This window comes from Anolis carolinensis, chromosome 1 (assembly GCF_035594765.1).
Source record: "Anolis carolinensis isolate JA03-04 chromosome 1, rAnoCar3.1.pri, whole genome shotgun sequence".
NCBI classification, from domain to species: Eukaryota; Metazoa; Chordata; class Lepidosauria; order Squamata; family Dactyloidae; genus Anolis; species Anolis carolinensis.
Window position 1 is genome coordinate 179651373 of NC_085841.1, and position 19406 is coordinate 179670778.

The 19406-nt window shown below is 39.2% G+C and overlaps 1 protein-coding gene across 1 annotated transcript in view; it reads right to left on the bottom strand.

Moving 5' to 3' along the window:
• Positions 1-400: 400 nt before the first annotated feature.
• The window catches only part of vwc2l (von Willebrand factor C domain containing 2 like), a 359062-nt gene continuing 340056 nt past the window's right edge, over positions 401-19406 (bottom strand). The window contains exon 4 of the mRNA XM_062961027.1: positions 401-620. Coding sequence (XP_062817097.1) covers positions 616-620 — 5 coding nt within the window. The 3' untranslated portion in view covers positions 401-615. The remainder of the gene's footprint in view (positions 621-19406) is intronic.

Consider the following 19406-nt stretch of genomic DNA (forward strand, 5'->3'; position numbering starts at 1 on the left):
TAGAATTCCTATTCCAGATCAGTATAATTCAATACTTATCTAATTTGGATAGGCTTAGATTGGCCTGGTTTTGAGGATGATTTGTCCCAGTTAGCCTTGCACAGCTCCAGCACGTTGGAAAACTATAGCCAGAATGAAGCTCCAAAATGGAGACTAGACCCTGGTAAAAAGGGCGGTCCTAAGATGTTGCACTCTTTGACCAATCACTGCAAAGAAAACTGCAGCCAGCTTTTGCAGATTCCAAGCCACTTTTCCTGGGCTTTGCAGCCAGAGGCTGAAACAAGATGCAAAGGAGGGAAAACAAACAAACGACCAATAGGTAAGGCAAACCATCGTCCTGGGGGACGGAACAATAATAAACCAACATCATAACAAGGCAACAACACTGGCACTCAAGGCACTCCTGTTCTAATAAACTTTTTTGTAAAAGTCATATTTCTTCCTCAGGCTTTGCAAATTAGAGGCAGCCCCAAGCCTGTAAACATCACTTTAAAAAGCAAAGCACAGAAAGAAGATTCATATGAAAAAGCACACTCATGTTCCATTTAAATTGCTCCCAGCAGGACATGAGATGGAGTCTGCCTCCTTTACTGGTTCCATCTACTAGTTCCATCTTTATCCTGCAGAGAGAAAAAGTTAAATTAAAAAACAATCAAATATGCAATACATACATTGACTAATTGACTTATTTACTTCCCTTTGTTCCATTCCAAGAAAAAGACACCATCTTGTTTCTAATACAAAGTGAAAAGTGTGAACTTTGCAAAGTGTTGAGAAGTTCCAAATTAGTTTGAAACTCTTTTGCTTCTCTATGGAACAGTTTCAAGGAAAAATTGATCGGCTGGGTTGCAAGATGCAAAATAATCCGTCAATTTAGCCACTTTCTAGCTCTTGCCATTTTTCTACTTCAATTTCCAGAGAGCACGTCCTGACTCACTCTTTTGCAGAAGTGCCCTTTGGATTTAGCAATTCCTACGGTGAAAGCAGAACTGATGAACCACAAGCTCCTTGTGCTGCTGACTTTAATTAAAAATGCCATGTCTAACTCTAGCAGATGTTCCTGCAGTTGAGAGTAGACTAATAATTTAATGCTAGATAATGTGGTGCTGAGCCTACTGCTTGGGCCAAGAACGTAATGGATCTTGCTTTTTTAAAGCATCCTTTTGGGATCCAATCGCTCGCTGCTCAACTTTTTAAATTTTTGCTGTTCTAATAGAGAGGAACCAATTGTGGACTAAACTGAGTTTAGTAAACAGTGGCTCTTTCAGGTTAACTCTGGGACTTAAAAATTTCAGAACAAGAACATATAGTCTATTCCTCAAGACAGGACCACCATACGTATAAATATACAACTGCTGAATTTCAGTCTGGAGAATATGTCTTTGATAGAAAATGAAAGACAAATGTCTAAATCAACTGTGTCATCTTAAAGGCCCATGGGCTGAATCTAGCCCGCCATCTCATTTTATGTGGCCCTCCAGATGCTGGGACTACAACTCCGGAATTACGCATCATTAGATATTACAATCATAGTTGGAAGAGATCTTGTGGACCATCCAGTCCAATCCCCTGCCAAGAAGCAGGAAAATAGCATTCAAAGTATCCCTGACAGATGGCCATCCAACCTCTGTTTAACAGCCTCCAAAGAAGGAGCCTCCACCCACTCCGGGGCAGAGAGTTTCACTGCTGAACAGCTCTCACAGTTAGGAAGTGATGGGAGTTGTCATTTAATAACATATGGGGACCCAAGTTGGGTAAAAACTGAAGATCACTGACCACTATGTTAAAAAGTACAGATTGACTATCCACAGATTCTCTGTCTATAGATTCAACAGCCTTTTGAAGACAATCCTAAGGCTGATGTAGCTCTTGATTTATTTATCGTGTTAGAAGCAAATTGAGGATATAGTTATAATGTATTTAAAAACACAAAATTAAAAACTTGGCATTACAGTGTTCCCTCACTACTTTGCGGTTCACTTTTCGCAGATTCGCTGTTTCACGGTTTTTCAACAAAACTCTAAAAGAATATTATAAATCATAAAAAATTACAATTTACAGCCTAAGGAAGGGATGAAGGAGAAGCCAAAGGGAGAGAAAAGGAGGCCAAGTGGCAACGGGAGGAGAAGGAGGCGATTTATCAACACACGATTGGTTGATAGAGACTTAAAATAGTGTATAACTACTAAAATAATGTATAAATATTAAAATAAATATAACATCCCTACTTAACGGATTTTCACTTATTGCAAATGGTCCTGGAACCTAACCCCAGTGATAAGTGAGGGAACACTGTATACTAGATTTCCGTTGACCAGCAGCTGGCCACTTTGAGTGCTCCTGGTGTCACTGTGAGAAGGTCTTCCATTGTGCATTTGGCAGGGCTCAGGTTGCCAAAGTGCTCTTCTCCGCATTCACATGTCGTGGACTCCACTTTGTAGCCCCATTGCTTAAGGTTGGCTCTGCATCTCATGGTGCCAGGGCACAGTCTGTTCAGCATCTTCCAAGTTACCCAGTCTTCTGTGTGCCCAGCATCTAGTATCAGCCATGGATTGAGGTTCCAGGTTTTAGCCTGCCACTTTTGGACTTTCGTTTGCTGAGGTGTTTCTGCAAGTATCTCTGGATTTTAGGAAGCTGTTTCTTGATTTGTGTTGGCATGCTGGCTGATATCTGATCAGAGGATGGTCCAGAGATGTTAATGCCTTGGTCCTTTCATTACAGGCGGCTACTTCCCGACAGATGTCAGGTGGTGCAATACCAGCTAGACAGTATTTCTCCAGTGGTGTAGTGCGTAGGCATCCTGGGATAATGTGGCATGATGAAAATGAGTTAAACACCCCTGGCCTAAATCCAGTAATTAAATGCAGCTATACTAGACCCACTAAATCACTGGGAGTTTGGTAAATCAACAATTATCTATGGCCATTTAATCCAGATTATCAAAGTAGATAATACACATTATCTGTTTTGAACTGGATTATAGGAGTATACACTATCATATAATCCAGTTGAAAACAGATAATCTGGATTTTATATGGCAGTGTAAAGGAGCCTAAATTGCACTGGATTTATCTGATGGAGAATAAAAATTGGATTTAGGCCAAAGCATCCACAGATTTTCTTCATTCCTGTCCTACTCTCAGGGCCTTCCACACAGCCATATAATCACGGACCCTTCCAGTTAGACACCTATATCCCAGGATCTGATCCCAGGTTTTCTGTTTATCCCAGATTATCTGGCAGTGTAGATTCAGTTTAAAGCAGAAAACCTGGGATCAGATCCTAGGATATAGGGCCTGTCTGGAAGGCCCCCAAAATATCAAGGCAGATGATCCACAATATCTGCTTTGAACTGGATTATCTGAGTATACACTGCCATATATTCCAGTTCAGTACATACAGCTGTGTGGAAGGGGTCTCATATTCCATTCATCCTACTCTCTTTTTTCTTAGCATGGAACAAAAGTGTAATGTAGCTTCCTACATATGATGGGGGAAGATTATATGAAAAATCAAAGTAGTGTTATTTTGTTCTTTGCACAGTTGGCCCTTCACATCTGCAAGTTTTGCTTTTGCAGATTTGATTATTTACAGATTGTATGTAAATTTTCTCTCTAGGAATCTCTAGGGGCCCTTCCACACAGCCGTATAACCCAGAATATCAAGGCAGATAATCCACAATATCTGCTTTGAACTGGGTTATTTGAGTCAACAGAGCCATATAATCCAGTTCAATTTGGATTTTATACAGCTGTGTGGAAGGGGCCTTTGATGCACTAGCTGGAGGAATTGAGAAGACATGAATGGGGTGCATGCACCAGCATGGTGATATTTAATTCTTGGTAATCCAGAATCCAAAATTCTGGTGTATTGTTGTGTTGAAGATGCCACAGGCTATCTAGTGGATTTGCAGATGAAATAAGCCTCCCCAAGCCAATGAACTTTGGGTTTAACAAAGATTAACAGTGTGTTTGTTTACTGAACTAACATCCCAACTCTCTGCCAAAAAGGACAGTCAAAGCTTATCTACTGGACCCCGCTCTTCCACTTTTATCAACTTGATTTGCAGAAAGCTGTAGGGGCTAATTTTGCACTTCACAACTATAGTACTATCATTCTGCTTCGGTTTGCAGGTCTTCATCCTAAGGATTCCTAGATGGATAGTTTGGCCAGGGTGTCTGAGGAGCTCTCTGGCTGAGAATTTAAAATTTCAACCCAGAAGCTGCAAATCCACAGGATAGTACCATGGAAGTTAAAGTTGTATTTGTGGTATTATATTTGAATAGAATGGAAGGGCCTCAGGTAAAGCATTTTGTGGCATGAAAATGAATGTTTTCCTTGTAAATTAATTTCCACATAGTAAAAAAAAAATACTGTTTTACTCTCTTCAGCATAATCAAGCCCTCTACATTGCCTGGGGCAGCCTTCTTTAATCTGGTGCTCTCTTTAGATGTGTGACATTACATCTCCCATCATACACAACTAACACAGCTATACAGTTTCTTGTGGTGATGAGAATCCCGCATTGGATTTTTCACACCACTTTCTCAGTATGCAGAATCCATAGCTGGATGTTGACAGAATGGATAATTGATTTAGAGGTTCTGTTATGTCCTTGAACTAGAAATATGAAGGACTGAAAAAATGTAAAATTGTATTCTTTTTAAAAAGTTTGGGCAGCTTTGGTTTCTGTGGAATTAACTGAAGTTTTGCCATAGAGGTCAATGACTATAAAGTGCTCCGAACGTAGTCATTTTATATATCCTGTGAAATATTGCACTTTCCAGAGGTATCAGTGTTGTTGGCTGATTCATAATAGAAAAGAAGGTTGTTTTAAAAATGTTGCCCAATATCTGATTTAACAACAACAAAAACCCCAACCTTTTCCCTTTGTTCACAAGTTTAGGAAGCAGAAAGCGATTGACCTGTCAAACCATAAGTACTTGCTTCTGTTTATCACCATCTTTCTTATTAAACCCTATACTGGGATGTGATAAATACTATAATAACTATAACCTTATTGAGCATCAAAAAACTTGAGGCAATGAGTAATAATTCTGGTTGTATATTTACACTAAAAATATGTGTAACATTTAATGGGTGATCTGTCTACACAAAGAACTACAATTGGCTAAGTAAATAAAGGCAGCAACATACAATCCTCTCTAAAGACCCCAAGGGGACTGTGCCATTGCGTTGGCAGTTGCTGGCGACAAGGAAGGCACATGGGGTGCTTTGGGGTGTCCCGTGCATCCTCCCGCCTTTCCCCATCAAATAGTGAGAATGGGACAGGGCACGTTGGCACCACATCCCTGTCCCCATCATATGGGGAAAAGGGCAGCAACGCACAGCAATGTGTGTTGCCCCACCACCTTTCCCTTCATCATATAGGGAAAAGGGCAGGAACGTGGGGTAGCTCCGCTGGAGGAGGAAGAGGTCGTGTTGATATCTGCCCTTTGCAATGGGGCATAAGCTTTGAACCTGTCACCAGAGGACCCCCTTCATCAAAAATCTGCATCCCTGCCTTCTCAGTTGGTACCTGTTGTAGAGAAGTGTAGGACATTTAAAAGCTGTACTGATGCTCCATGAACAGAGTTCACTTTCACCACAAGATCACCACACCCAATCTCTTTCTGATAGGGAATAACTAGTATTTTTTGCATAATTTCCCATTTATTTCTTCTTTAGATTAAAAATAGGCTCCAGAGAAAAAAGAATTGCTTGATTCATGAATTCATGAAGCATAGTTATCTCACTATATCACACCAGTAGGGAAACTGTTTTTACTAGCTTTCTGTCACATAACAAATGGATTTTAAAATACTCACGTCTTGTAAAGGCCAAAATTGCTTTGCTTGTGCTTTAAATACTGCATAAACCAAATTTAGTGATCTATTTACTTTTTACTCCCCACTTGTCTCCATCGTTTCCACTTGTGCTTGTCACTGCCTAAGATAATTCAGTAAGACAACATGCCTTGTTTTTTTAGTATCCGAAACCTTTTAACTTTATAAAATTAGGGGCAATGGATCACCAGAGGTTTTTATATCTTTCCTGAATGAAAATGTTTGTTACCTCTTAGCTGCCTTGCCCTTTGATTTGTTTTGCATTTAACTTGTGTTGCATGTTTGAAAAGGTAATTTTTTTTTGCCCAATTAGAAATAGTCACACATGCAGGACCCCAAATATATGCCTTATTTCTATCTGTCAAACAGAGAGGGCAATTTTATCTGTTTTACGAATCTCTTCGGCATGCTACAGATCCAAATGGTATGTTTACGAATCTGTGTAACTAGCATATTAGATCATAGGCAGAGCCAGTCCAACAATGAGGCAAATTAAGCGGTCACTTCGGGCGCAAAACATACAGGGGCGCAGTCGAGACTGCTTTTTCTGTTGATTTCTTGTAAAACATGATGTTTTGGTGCTTAATTTGTAAAATCTTAATGTAATTTGGTGTTTAATAGGCTTTTCCTTAATCCTTCCTTATTATCCAACATTTTTGCTTATCTTTTGCTTTTATTTTTCAGTGATTGGTTTGGGGGGGGGCACCAAAATTCTGTTCGCCTACACTTGAAAAATACCTAGAGCCAGCTCTGATCATAGGAGTACTTGTTGAAGTCATATTCGTGTAAGTAAACACATGACAGGCTTTAGGTTTTCCTAAGGATTAACTAATGCTTGACTCCTTCTTGATATATGGAATGAGCCATTATGCCAAACCTTCTTTCTTGTCATTGAGGCAGAAGATGACTCAGTGTTCAGCTTTGCATCACATTTAATTAACTGCTGAAACTCTAAAAGTGCTCTCAAAGTTCAATTCAGCATTTGCTGCATAAAAAGCAACTCCATTACAAATCTCCAAATGAGAGAAATCTTTACAATATGTCACAGCACTAAAACAAAGCCAAACAGCATTGTAGGGGTTATGTTTACCCTGCTGTTTTACAGTCAAATTAAACATGAAGAGGACAGTCATGGTTCTGGAGTGGAATCTAAAATAAACAGCAAAAGAGGCATAGAGATGATGGAAGCTGGATGCTCCCCAGCTTTCCAAAGTGCATGTCTTTTCTCCCTCAAAGCAACTCAGAGGCTGTATTAGGGCTACAATGAACAAAAAAAAAACATCTTTAGGTGGTGGATGATAGCATAGAAAGGGGCTGTTCAGTTCATGTTTAATCACAGAAAGTTGCTATACATTTTATTTACATGTGAACAGGTTGGACACCAGGATTGACCCAGCCATTAGGTCAAGTGAGGCAACCACCTCAACTGACAGTGCCAATCTTGCCACCACTCTTGAGTTTCCTGGCCATTTCCTTGTGCTGGAGGAGAAAGCGGGGTGAGCCACCCACTTTGCCCATATTTAAGAAACAACTCAAAACGTGGGTGGCCTTTGGAGAGACAGCCATTGGATGACCAGCCTCATTATAATTCTAGTCTGAATTTTACTAGATCCCTCTTATCGGGGTATTTTAATCTAATGATTCTATTTTATATTGCTGCTACTGTCCCCCCACCTAGGAAGTTGACTGAATTGTATTAGTGGTTGTTTGATATTATTTCTGTTGTATTAACATTTGTTTTAACTTTTGTTTTATTATCTTATTGTGTTTTAACCTGTGCATTTTGTGCTAATGTATTCGTGTTGTTATTTTTGTAACGTTGTGAGCTGCCCCGAGTCCCCGCGGGGAGATGGTGGCGGGGTATAAATAAAGTATTATTATTATTATTATTATTATTATTATTATTATTATTATTATATTCCACTTATTCAGATTTGATAAGTAGTAAAGATGCTACTCTATTACCAGTATGAAGCAATATCCAACCATCAGTCCCTTCTACTTCTGTACGTAGGATGAGGTGGCCTGTTATCCTTGGGCAAGTCCTGGCAGTCATATGAATACAAATATGATAGTTGTCCACATCCAGGTATGGAACTGAATATAGCTGGTTCACATCTGTTCTGTGTTAAACACAAAGTTCTGTCCCACTGGACAGAAAAAAATAATGACTAATGCAGGTCTGCTATTTGACCAACAACTGTTTCAAAGAGAATCCCAAAAGATGACAATAAAAGTGTGTTTTATATTTCCAGATATTGGAAATTATCCTAAATATTGCAACATATGGGAAACGAAGCTCATCCAAAATTCTGTGATCAGACTATTTCCCAGGGCTGGTCTCATGGAACATCTACCTCTCCTGTATGCTTTTTCTTGATGTATTTATTGCTGTGTTTGGATTTGTTTTTACTGTTGTATTTTTATATTGTTTGGGCATGGTTCCTTTGTAAGCCGCCCCAAGTCCCCTTGGGGAGATGGGGAGGGATATAAGAATAAATTATTATTATTATTATTATTATTATTATTATTATTATTATTATTATGTTGCAATAGCTCCCTTTTTCCTAGCACAATTCAAAGTGCTACTTGTGACTTTCAGATATCCATATTTGCATCTTTAGGCATAGGTTTAATAGGTAGACCTCATCATAGGAGGCTAAAATCGGCAGGATTCACCGATCTAGCCTCAGTCACACATGGAGCCAGCTGCCTCCCACCAGATGTCGTTGTGCAGGTTCTGTGGGTGAAGAACGCCGGAACCAGTGCACAGGTTTCCCGTGTTACCACCTATGGGCACTTACGCTTATCCCCCATGTGATTGCCCTCCTGGCAATGTAGGTGATCTGAGGCGTAGAGTGCCGGATTCTCCATCTCCTGTGGCGAAGCAAAGTGCCGTCTCCTCCTGCCGCTGGCCATCTGATGAGGGAGTATATCTCTCCCATATGCATAATAAAGCAAAATAACTGGAGCAATACTGAAGATTAAGATCAAAAACTTAGTAGATCTTGAATACTATATACAATGACTGCACAGAAAATAATATTTGGCCAGCTTTGATTATGACCTTGTCAGTAAAATATACAGTAGAGTCTCACTTATCCAAGCCTCGCTTATCCAAGCCTCTGGATTATCCAAGTCATTTTTGTAGTCAATGTTTTCAATATATTGTGATATTTTGGTGCTAAATTCGTAAATACAGTAATTACAACATAACATTACTGTATATTGAACTACTTTTTCTGTCAAATTTGTTGTATAACATGATGTTTTGGTGCATAATTTGTAAAATCATAACCTAATTTGATGTTTAATAGGCTTTTCCTTAATCCCTCCTTATTATCCAAGATATTCGCTTATCCAAGCTTCTGCCGGCCCGTTTAGCTTGGATAAGTGAGACTCTACTGTATAACTTCAAGAAGCACAATGGGGCAAGAAGTTTATCGATTTCTATCAAAGTGTATTCACACAGTTTTCAAGTGTTTTCAATAAACGTTGTGGTATTCTTTTGTAACCAATTACCAATTAACAGTCATTTTCAGTTATTTTGAGACTTGACACTTTGTAACTGAAATAGAAAATTGATTTAATTAAGTCTATATAAAATACAGAATGAACCATACTATTTAAATTATTTTGTGATATGGAACTACTAGCTTGTCCGATCGATGGAAAAAATGTTTCAATTCTCGTTTCTAAAGTAGGGGGTGCCGGTGCTTTGATATAGAAAGTATTTCCGAATTTTTCACCCAAAAATTTCGGATATTTCCGAAAATTCATAATGATTCTTAATGTTTCTAAAATGGCGGACGCGCATGCGCAATCGCAAAAAAAAAGGAAACCGGGGGAACTTTTACAGGGCTCTCCCGCCCTCATTTCTTGAGCTATCCTCATCAAATTTGGTACAGTGGGAGATCACATTCAACACTCTTTGCTCAACAAATTGCAGAACGTTTCCTGTCTCCTATGATTTTTGGCAAATTTTCATAACTTTTTATAATACACTATTTTTCAATATTTGAAGAAACCTGTTCCTGGTTTGAAAGTCTTATTTCCTGTTCAATTGGGTTCTTATCACTGTAAAAGTCCCTCTTCTACTTGTGTAGACTTTGGATTAGAAACGCAGCACACGCCAAGCAATGCCTTGGCAGGAGTGCCACTGTCCTTTGGAAACTATAAATTGCCTTTGAACCTTTTGATCAATGGTGCCACTGGCTGACCTTGTGATTGCAAAAATGAAACTCTGGCTGAGGACTTTGGATTAGAAACGCAGCACACGCCAAGCAATGCCTTGACAGGATTGGCAATGTCCTTTGGAAACTATACATTGCTGTGGACCCTCTATTGAATCAAATCAATGTCTGACTTTGTGATTGCAGAAATAAAACTCAGCCCAAGGCTTGGGATTAGAAACGGAGCGGACGCCAAGCAATGCCTTGACAGGAGTGCCACGTCCTTTGGAAACTATACATTGCTGTGGACCCTCTATTGAATCAAATCAATGTCTGACTTTGTGATTGCAGAAATAAAACTCAGCCCAAGGCTTGGGATTAGAAACGGAGTGGACGCTAAGCAATGCCTTGGCAGGAATGCACACGTCCTTTGGAAACTACTACTTCCAGTGAGGGTACCCTTTAAGGTTTAAAAAGAACGGCTGATTGCTGAAATAAAATAAAAGGCAGAGGTCTTTAGAAACGGAGCGTCAGGAAAGCAATGCCTTGGCGCCCACGTCCTTTTAAAAATAAAAATTGCCTAAATCCTCAGCAAGGACTCTGCAAGATCCCACAAGCCCCAAGCCAATTTCCCAAAAAATACACACAATATTGAACCAGCCCTAACCCAGACCCAACAGCCAGAACACTTCGCCCTCTCTCCCCTCAATGCAGGCGGCTTGATCTAGCACAGTGCGAACCACCCTCTCCGCTCGTAACCCAGCCCAGAATGGCTTGCCTGGGTTAGGGAGGGTTTTTTTATAGAGATCTTCCACGTGGATGCGGAGGACGCTAGCCCCCACCTTTTCCAGCCATCGTGGAAGTCTCTGATTGGCCAGGGAGTGGCAGCCATTTTAGGCTGCGCTAGGCTCCCATTCAAGTTAGGTTGCAGAAACAAAAAAATTTTAAAAAAATATTTTTTAAAAATATAAAAAAAAATTTTTTTTGGGGGGGGGGGAATTTAACGAAACATTAAGACACAATTAGAGAATGGGCCAATGATGGTTCGAATTACATTGCCAGTTGCGCCCAGGGACAGCGTCTCAATACTCGGTTCAAAAAGCGAGATCAATCCGAATTAAGAATCATTACGAAATTTTGGACAACCCTAGGAACTACTCTTCATGATTTGCTAAAAAAAAAAGTTTCAACCCCCCCCATCCCCCAATATTTTTTTCTGGCTACAGCCCTGGGTGTTGGTCTTGCTTTGTAAGAATCCTGTTAGGGCAGTATGCTCATTTAAATAGACTTGCAATAGTTACGTTTATTCATTCATTCATTCATTCATTCATTCATTCATTCATTCATTCATATCCTGTCTTTTTCCAGCCCTGCAACTAAGAATAGCTTACAAAAGTTAAAACAGATATAGAAAAAAAACTAAAGTAATTTAAAAGTGGATCATTTGGGGAGGGGAGAAGCATTCTGTATTTCAGATTATTTTAAAATTGTGGAATACACTGCTCATTTCCACTGCTCAAAGTTTACAGGTTCTTGGTCTTTTGGGGTTAATATCTTTTTTATTGAGACACTTCCTGCTGCTTGAAACATGTAACTCATAGGCCACATTTCACCCATGCTTTATATACAAACAACTTTGAATATCCAGAAGCTAAATACAGTATTTGCTTTCAAAAGGTACCAAATAAATAAATAAATAAGAATGAGTTATAGGTGGCAGCACATTATTGGCTAGTAGTAAAATATTATGTACAGATCAATATTATCAAAATGCATCAAATCACTTTAATACAGAGCTTGGAAAATTGCATTTTATAACAAAACAATGCATACCCAAAGTACTTTTTTTTGTAATTTGTGAACAATTTGTTTAGATGAATTTGGTACTTTTTGGAAGCAAGCTCCACAATTATTGTCATTATTTAACAACTGTTGAGGGACATTTGTATAATATCTGGATAATTACAGGCAGTCTCCAAAATCCATCATCTTGATTTTGCCAAGAGGAGATTGGATGAATGTAATAAGGAACATGTTCATTTAAACTAGAGGCTAGCAGGCAGAGTTCTTTTTATATATATAACTAAAATGTATTAACCTTTTTATTGATTTGAAGTAGTATAGAGTGCCACTAGGAGCCCCCGGTAGTGCAGCAGATTAAACTGCTGAGCTGCTGAACTTGCTAACCAAAAGGTTGGCGGTTCAAATCCGGGGAGCAGGGTGAGCGCCCACTGTTCGCTCCAGCTTCTGCCAACCTAGCAGTTTGAAAACTTGCAAATGTGAGTAGTTCTATAAGTACCGCTCTGGTGGAAAGGTAACAGCACTCCAAGCAGTCATGCCAGCCACATGACCTTGGAGGTGTCTACAGACAACGCTGGCTCTTCAGCTTAGAAATGGAGATGAGCACCAACCCCCAGAGTCGGACACGACTAGACTTAATAGCAGGGGGGAAAATTTACCTTTACCTTTAGAGTGCCACCACCTATTAGACACCTAGGTGTAACTGATTATCATAGGTATGGTAATATAACTTAATATATTCTAATGATACAAGTATGGTGGAAGTATGCCTCCTAATTCATACAAATGTTTTATTTCATAATTAGCTTTTGCATGTCTTCCTAGTCGTAAGGGAATGGTTTAAACAACAATACAGGAATAACTCCAAATCCTGGAGGCCTTACATCAATAAACCTAGAATATCAGGATGGCTATAAAGATGATATAATAAATATAATATATATGATTACAATTTTAATAAACTTGTACATGTTTCATAATTTTCAAAGAAATAACTTCTGAAATGGTAAATTAAATTATTTTTTCTCAAATAAGAAATTACAAACATCAAATGTCAAATCCAGTTTTCCACATCTGACATCTGTAATACACATGTTTTGTTTTAGGTACCAATGTTAGACCCACTTCAAGAAAACTGTTTTCTTTTGTGACAGTAAGCAAAAGCAATTTTTCTCAGATGGCAGAATTGAAAGGTTTCCAGCACATTGCACATAAATTCAAGAAAACCCACCCCTTGTGGAGTCCTCTACTCATCAAAAGTCAAAAATTCAAAAAATAAGAGGCCTCTAAAATTTATTCATCATATTAAGGCTCTCCTCTCTTTTGAGATTGAAACTAGGAATTATAACACTTATGGTTATGTATTGATTTATTAAGACAAATGTGATAAAGTCCAGCTCTTATAAGAGAAAGCTTCAACTGACTTTGCAGACTAATCTCAGTGCCCTACTGCTATTTTAAAGAGTATTTGCTTGCTTTTGTATTCTTCAGCTTTTTTGAAGATGTTTCGGAAACTAGAAACCTGTTGTTCAGTCCCAAGGATTGTGAGAAAGCTACACCTTCTGAGGAAGAAAGCAAAAGGGGGCTTTTTGGTTGCCCAAACTCCTTTTTTTTTGGTTGCCCAAACTCCTTTGTCTGAGTTTTTAATATATGATCCTGCACACAAAAAGTTCAGCATATCCCCCAACATTTCACATATCAAAATCAAGACACATATGGCCAAGCAGACTCAGGACTTTATCATATTAGGAAATATTCATTTCTGAGACTGTTTGAGAATGATTTTTGAACAGGTCCCATCACATGACATTTGCCCCATCCCGTCAGTATTCTGTCAGAATCCCTTTACGAAGTGTTGCAGAAATGGATTATTTGCAGGTGGAATTCTAATGGTGTTCTTTGAAAAACTCCAAATGCTTCCGTTGCTGTTTTTATGTGTCATAGGAAAACTGGATGCGCCTTTTGCACACTGTTTTCAACAGGATGACGATGACAGGGAACAAACGTCATGTGATAGGATCCATTGAGATTTGTATGCAAATGAGGTCAGAAATGTAATATCCTTTAATGTGATCAGGTCCAGTGATACCTTAAGTTAAGAGTTTAACTCACTGTGAAACTGAGCTCTTAACTCAAATCACTCTTATCTCAAAGCCAATTTTCCCACTTGAAAGCTATCAATCTGTTCTGCCCCCCCCCATTTTTGTTGCATGTTTTAAATAAGAAAATGTACTATATAAATAACAATGTATAAAACAATGAAACAATATAAAAAGAAAAATCAACTTTAATATGAAATAAGCACAAAGTTGTGGCAAGGAAGCACCTTTGATGCAACAAAATATGTGTTGGTCAGTGTAAGGTCAAGGCAAACCTACTCATTCCCGTGGAACAATAAAAAAGAAAGATCAGTTTTAAAATGGTAGAAGCACAAAGTTGTGGCAAGGAAGCACAAGGCACAAACTGAAGACGCAGAAGCATCATTTTCTTCCTATTGGGCTCATTCCAGCCTCCCTCCCTCTCTTGCTCTCTCTCCCTCTCTCTCTTCATGAAGCCAAACATATCAGGAATACAAACCACTCAATATCAACTAACCCACAGTTCCTCAGAGCAGACAAGAGCAAAGCAGAAACCAGTCTTCCAAAGAGGGCAAGAGCACAAGGCACGGAGGCAGCTCCCTTAAAGCACTAATGCCCCATACTCTTGCACTAGTGCTCTGAATTCAAAATGATGCTCTTATGTCAAAGTGAAACTTGGGCTAAGAGATTACTCTTAACTCAAAATACTCTTAAGTTGGCACGCTCTTAAGTTGAGGTTCCACTGTACTTTCATTCATGATGGTGGGCAACATGACCAGCTACCGGCATCACACAATTATAATGCAACACTACTAGATGGGCAGCGTAGCTCCTCTTTACCCACTGTGCAACTTTCACAAGTTTTTTTTCCTTTTTTTATTATTTTTAAGCCACTCAAATAACAAAGGAAGCCAACATAGAAGCCAGGGGATTTTACTGCAAAGAGGACCATGGCATGATCAGGAGCTTGATAGGCTTTGAGGGCTTCAGTGTGTGGGAGGATTGTTCACTGGCAATGGGTATCACACAATGTTGGACTGTTTGATAGAAACTATAATCAAAGATGAGGGTTTGGTACTGTGCTAGTTTGCTACGTCCATGTGATAAAGTCCCCAGACAGTGGTTAAAGTGGCAAATGTTAATAATGAGGAAGAACACAGTGGGATAGGCTGCAGCAATTCGCTTATGCCTGAGTCTTTTTAGGAAAGACAAGATTTCTCCCTCCTCACTTCTCCTCTCCCCTGCTGTGTTAAGTGGCTGAAAACTACTTCTGCACTTTGAACTCATTTTGCAACAACTGAACCAAGCTGAAGACAAAGAGGAAAAGTGCAATGAAGGGAGGGAGAAATAGGAAATTTTAAGAGCTGCTGAAAAAACTGAATGACAAAAGATTAATCAGGTCTGTCCTTGCTAATTTGGGACAGTTGCAGAGTATGAATGTGCGTTCATGTTGCCTGTCAACTTGTGGTGACCCCCTGCATTACATAGGGTTTTCTTAGGTGAGGAAAACACAGAAGTAATTTTAACAGTTGTTTCCTCAGAAATATGGCCTATAGCAGTGGTTCTCAATCTGTGGGTCCCCAGATGTTTTGGTTTTCAGCTCCCAGAAATCCTAACAGCTGGTAAACCAGCTGGGATTTCTGGGAGTTGTAGGCCAAAACACCTGGGGATCCACAGGTTGAGAACCACTGGACTATAGCATCCGGTATTCACTGTGTTGGAGACTAGCCCAGAGGGGAAGTAAAGGAGAGAATTCCAAGAGAGCAATAAAACAAGCCTTTTATTATTATCACAGCTGATGATAAGGCAAAACAGCCGTAGGCACCCATCTCAATGGGTCCATACTATACAAATATTCTGAGTATATTCTGAGCCTGAATACATTGCACAAGATTTCCCTAGCCTAAAATGATACATTTTAATATATTGGGTTTATGGTTCCCGTCCCCTTGATCTGGTCATGTAAGTGTGATTTATTGTTATAATTGTATTATTTTACCTTGTTTAATAATGTGTGTTATGTCGTTATGTAATGTTGTGTTGCTTTTATGACTGTAAACCACCCTGAGTCCCATCCAGGAGATAGGGCGGTATATAAATAAAGATTTATTTTATTATTATTATTATAAATGGCCGTCGCAACATGTGCGTAGCAAACAAAGGATTTTATATCTTGGCTTATCTAAAATTGACCAATGGCTGAGGGTCTTCCTCACCTTCCACACCCACTTTGGCATAAGTGATACCTGTGACCTCACTTGTTGATTTCAAGCTAACTTTTGATCTTGGAACATTCTGGAGAAAGGCACCAGCTCACAGGAAGGGAGGGGCATATGCACAGGCAAAGCTACATAGGCAATAGTTTACTATTTTCTGGCTTATGGTCCATACAACTGGTGGTGTCCCATCCAAGTACAGCTCCCATATCCATGGGGGAAATAAATCCTATTAAAATGAACAATTTCCAGCAACAGGATACTGGGGGATCACACTGGAAGATACAGAAAATGCCCAGAGATTTTTGCATGTACTGGTCCCATGGATATGGATATGGATATGGATGTCGCACTGTACTAACCAGAAGTGATCTTGTTTAGCCTCCAGGATCAGATGGGATCTGATGCCTTGGAGTTATGACAAAAACAACTACACATTTGCAATGTGTACTTTTATGGTGATATTGCTCCTATGACTTGCAAACAAAATAAGCACTAGGAATACTGGAGAAACTAAGAGAAACACCTATTTATAAAAAAATTAACAAATAGCATTTTCAATATATAAATCAACATTTTTGATATCAACCCACTGGTGATACTATTTACTACTTATGCACATTATCATTTATCCCAGGATGAAAGAGCAGTGAATCCACACATCCCATCTTCATAAAACATGAAGGAAGGAGGAGGATTGTTCACTAATTTTGCCCTTTGTTTAGCTCCAGGGCAACCTTTGGCTATGTGGACAGATGCTGAAGTGAGACCTCTGGTGGGTATCCCAAAGATAAAAATTACAAAGCTATTGTAGCATGGTAGCCTAGATGTTTATTTAATAGCTTAAATAGTGTTACAGTGGGTTGGAGAAGGCATGCTTCAAGGCACTATATATACTCGTGTATAAGTTGACTTCTAGGGCAGGTTTGGAGCCAAAATTATGAACTAATTCCTCAGAAAAGGGGACGGTTCCTCTTTTTAAAAATAAGAGTGAAGATTCAGTCTCACACTGACTAGTAGAAAAGTTAATACAATTTTTTTTGTTTGATTTTTGGACTAAAATTTCTAGACTTATACAGTAAGACCCCAAATAATCACAACTACAAATGAAGAAATACTGTTCAAAGCTTACCTCTGCATAAACTCTCCAGCCAAGCCATTCATTGTCATCTGAAATACGAACACTAACCTGCTTTAGAGAGTTGTTGTAGAGATAATAACCAAGTACATAGTGTCTGTGTACATTTCAACACTCCACATTTTAAGAGTGCCAGTGGAGTACATTTTAGAACATGAAACATATTGCCATTCCTGTCCACCGATATACTTTTGAAATTATGTTCTTGCATAAGTCCCACCTCCATTCATGACTGCTAGTAGTCTGTTCCCCTGTAAAATATCTGTCTTACATGGTGAAACTGATTCTGCACAAGGTATTATTGTCTAACATGGCACCCCGCTCCAAAAGATGTATAGTTCGCCAAGGACAACAAAGCAACAAGAAATGAAATGTTATCTTTTTCCTGTTCTGCAGGATCCCCGCAACCCCATGGTGAGCCAGCAGCAGCTGATACTGCTAAAAGCTTAGTTTCCATTTTTATATATTTTTATTAAAGGTCCATGGATATGTGCTGATTCATACCAGCAGACATACGAACTGAGTCTGCAGTAGCAGATCTCTTGCACAGCAAACCAAATCTGCCCTTTTGATAAAATGTATCCTTTCCCTCCTCCAATGTGTCCATTTTTGTATACTTTATTCCCTACATACTTTCCCCCACATGCTTCCAAAAAATCTATTCCCATACCTATATGCCTACCCATATCTGTGCTTGTGTGCATGAGCAGAGCAGTAGCCAGAAAATGGAAACAATGTTTTAACCTCTTCAAAAGAATATAACATGTTTTGCCTTAACTATATTATATCCCTGTCCATGTCCCTGTTTATAAAATCTATGAATTAAATATGATTTCTATGTAAGAGCCAGACATAGAGGTTATCACCTCTTATTGACTTCACTGAGGAATTTTTTGGGATATCTGGGGTGGGCAAGATCTGAGACAAAAGTGACAACAAGTGGTTTCCTCTGCAAGATCCGATATCTGCTGGCCGGTATTTGCCCAGCTGAGTGTTTCCATTGAGTTGACCATGGAAACAGGAACTCAAAGTGCACGTGCATATCGGATCCCTTTGTCTGGCACCCAAGGCTTGACTGAAGAAGATCATCATCCTTTGTCTCAAGGCACCTCGCCCTCATCCTTCCCAATGAAACTTCTTCATCGCCCAACCTTAGAACAATTAAACTATCAAAGACTCATTTACATTTCCTAAAGCAGACTTGGACTTTCCAGGGCTCTCCTTCTTCCAAGTGAGTCCTCAAAAACGGATTGACCCTCCAACTCCTCCCCTCCATGAAGCCCCGCGTGGAGGCAGCAATGTCATCGAGACCACAGTCCATTGGGCCACGGATCCAAACCAGTCCCCATTTTGGCTAATCAGGGAAGGGAATGGGTAGAGCAGGCAGGTTTGACTAGCTGTGAAGTGTATAAAGTCTTATGTCTCTATATTCATGGAATGCGTGTATTTTTGGTGCTAGCCTTACACATATGCCTTCTGGCTGGATTGAGAATAAACCTCTGTTGCTGCTTTCAGCCTTGGTGAGTAAGCTTTTCAATTTGGGAAAATCAGGTTTAGCATAATGCTCGCTGGGCAGGACCCTCTGTAACCATGATCCTTATTCTAAATTTGAGCTCAGTATGAGAGAATGCTAAAGATATGGTTATGTAACTTGCTTGTCTTTGGGTACAGTTTGATACTGCTTTAACTGACATGGCTCAGTTCTATGGAATAGAATTGAGCTATGTCAGTTTTACAAGGTCTTTCCCCTTCTTTGCCAAAGAGTACCAGTGCCTCACCAAACTGCAAATCCTAGGATTCCATAGCATTCAGCCATGGCACCTAAAGTGATGTTAATTCTGCAGTGCAGGTGCATCCTTGGTTATTATTATTTATTTTTAAAATTATTTTTATTCAGAATTTTTACAAATAGAATATATGATAAAGAAAAAAAAAACCCCTCCAAATTGGAAAGGAAGATATGAAACAGGGTATTAGGGTAAAGATAAAAAGTCTAGGAATAAACAAGAAGAAGAAGGGGGGAAAAGGAATAAGCGATAATTTTCGGTCTTCCATTCTTTGCTCATCGCATTTTTATTTCAAGTATGTACCATCTTTTCTTGCATTTCTGGTATCTCCTTATTTTCTGTCCTCGGGGACTCCTTTTTACTATATTA